At 37.0% G+C, this 2,482-nt stretch overlaps 1 protein-coding gene across 1 annotated transcript; it reads left to right on the top strand.

Annotated features, from left to right (window-relative positions):
* Window positions 1-1,339: 1,339 nt before the first annotated feature.
* On the top strand, window positions 1,340-2,176 carry LOC131157554 (thionin-like protein 2). The gene is made up of 2 exons (XM_058111795.1): window positions 1,340-1,818; window positions 1,944-2,176. The coding sequence occupies exons 1-2, from the start codon at window positions 1,536-1,538 to the stop codon at window positions 2,012-2,014; spliced, it is 354 nt and encodes a 117-aa protein (XP_057967778.1). The 5' UTR covers window positions 1,340-1,535; the 3' UTR covers window positions 2,015-2,176.
* The last annotated feature ends 306 nt before the right edge of the window (window positions 2,177-2,482 follow it).

Raw genomic sequence — 2,482 nt, 5'->3', positions numbered from 1 at the left:
CACATAAACCCAAATGCATAGATAAATGTAAGATACGGAAATTAAATCATATGCATCATTCACACAATAACATACACATGCAGAAATATAAATTGCGAAAATATAAACAGACACTCAATATATTATCGGGATTCGGCCAATTATGCCTAACTTTGACTTGAGCTTGAGTCTTTTTTAAGCTTCCACATGTTTTGAACATCTTGGTCCTCTTGAGCTTTTCTTTTGGTCATTTTGATGTAATATAGCTTTATAGTACTTGTGATCTTGGACTTTCATTTCTTTGAACTTTTTGAACTTTGTCATTCTAGGTTTCATGAAATATCATCACTTAAACAACAGCTTGTTAAATTAACCTTTATTTTTTATCATCAAAACAAGATTTGAAAGCTATGTTAGGCCAACAGAGATACATCGTTGCCATGGTCATCAAAGAAGCAACCCATCGTAACATTGTCATTATGTGAAGCTGAGTATATTGCTGCCAACTCAGTTGTTTGTCATGATATATGGATCAAGAATGTATTGAAGTATCTGGGATTTCTCCAAGATGACCCCACAGAAGTCTACATCGACAACTGATACTCGGTATCATTTTATCAGGGAGCATGTCAATAAGAAATAAATGGAGCTAATGTCTTGTAGAATGTATGAGCAAATTGCTGATATTTTCACAAAACTACTCAGGCACGATATTTTTACAAGACTAAAGACAATGCTCGGAATGATAAAGCCATGAGAGTCAAGTTTAAAGGGGGGGGGGTGTTGAATATTAAACTTGATTAGGCTGCAGTGGAGAAGTCGGAAGCTACCTCCACCAACCTTGAATTGTTGAGCTGCAGTGGGCAGCCACCTCCACCAACCTCAGCCCACCTTTGTTAATTTTAATCTCCACCTACCATCCCCATCCATGGCTATATTTATGAGGATGTGTGTGTGTAATGTATGTGGTGTAGAAGAGGAAGAGTAACCAGTGAGAGAAGAAATTGTATTTTGAGAGTTCTTTGTATTTTTTTTTTCAAATTATTATTGATATCAAAGAGTGTTTGTATGCAATTGAGTGTTTCCTCATTGAGTTCAATCATAACAAGTGATTGAGCGAGTCCCTCCACTCAGATTATATTGACAGAGATATTATAGAGCATTCATATATATAGAATGAAATATAAACACTTCTTTTTAATCTTTTTTTTCATTTTTTCTCTATTTTGATTGGAATTCAGGAGTTATTTTTTAGGTAACTATTACAACTATGTCTGATTATAAAATTAAAAATAATAATAATAATAATAATAATATTATAAAATATATATATGATATCACATGTAGACATAACATATGATCAAGACTAGTATCACATGCAGTACTGCTACATTCTAAGGATTTACATTTAATTGTAATTTATCACTACTGTCCAAGTTCCATAGGTTGCATCATCTTGACTATTATTAATCTGTCCACCTGCACAGCAACAGTCTATATAACCCCTTCTTCTAGCATAGGAGACTTCACAATATTCAATCTCAAGGAGAGAGGGGATGGGGGAAATGAGAGTTTGGTCAGTTGTTATGGTTGGGTTGGTGCTGGGATTGCTGGTAGGGCAGGCCAGAGCAGATTTCTTCGAGTGCTACACCAAATGCTTCATTTTCTGCATTATCATACCTGACCACACTGCCTCCGCATGCTCTTTGCAGTGCTTGAAGGACTGTCTCCTTCCGCCCACCACTCCTTCAGATATCCACCACAGCAGAAATCATTTTTACTGCAAGCTTGGCTGTGCTTCCTCCATGTGCTCCAACATCAGCAACAGAAAAGAACCAGGTCACTATCTCTCTCTCCCTCTCTCCCTCTCTCTCTCTCTCTCTCCCCTCTCTCTCTCTCTCTCTCTCACACACGCGCGCGCGCACACACCCAGAAATTTAAGTTTACATGTTTATGTTGTTCAGGTGGAAAGAAAGTGGAAAGCTGTGTGGGCTCCTGCTCTGAGAATTGCAACAAGAATTGCATACTGTCATAGAAGATTTGGGGAGGATTGGTTTTTTTTTTTTTTTTTTCACTTTTTTGTCGATTGATGTCATTATCTTATTCGTGAAGGGATTTGGGAAGCATGTTGTATGTGGAAATATGATGGTTTTAAATTTGAAATAACTAAGTAAAAAAATTCTTCTTTGATAGGAAACTGGCATTGCCTGGCAAAGGGATGGTAAAGTTTGAAAATGTGAGATTGTGAGGTGGGATGAGGGCGGTCTATGAATAGTGACATATACTTGCACTCTTCAGCAATTTGTCTTTTTGCATCATTGGATGAGCATCAAACAAAAAGTACCAACTAAAAGGGTCACGGGCTCACAAAAATGCAACAGTGTTTATGATGGTGAACTTAACCATTCAGATCCTGCAGTATGGAAATTCTACATAAATATGCGATTAAAATGGTCAAATAATCTACAAATAGGATGACATGTGGTGCAGTGTTGGTTGGCAT

The sequence above is a fragment of the Malania oleifera genome, chromosome 6 (genome assembly GCF_029873635.1).
Source record: "Malania oleifera isolate guangnan ecotype guangnan chromosome 6, ASM2987363v1, whole genome shotgun sequence".
Classification (NCBI taxonomy): domain Eukaryota; kingdom Viridiplantae; phylum Streptophyta; class Magnoliopsida; order Santalales; family Ximeniaceae; genus Malania; species Malania oleifera.
This window is presented reverse-complemented; position numbering and strand designations above follow the sequence as displayed.

Excerpts from the sequence above, each read along its gene's own strand:
- LOC131157554 (XM_058111795.1), top strand. The coding sequence starts at position 1,536 with ATGGGGGAAATGAGAGTTTGGTCAGTTGTTATGGTTGGGTTGGTGCTG. Across the intron at positions 1,819-1,943 it reads CAGCAACAGAAAAGAACCAG|GTGGAAAGAAAGTGGAAAGC; the intron begins GTCACTATCTCT and ends TATGTTGTTCAG.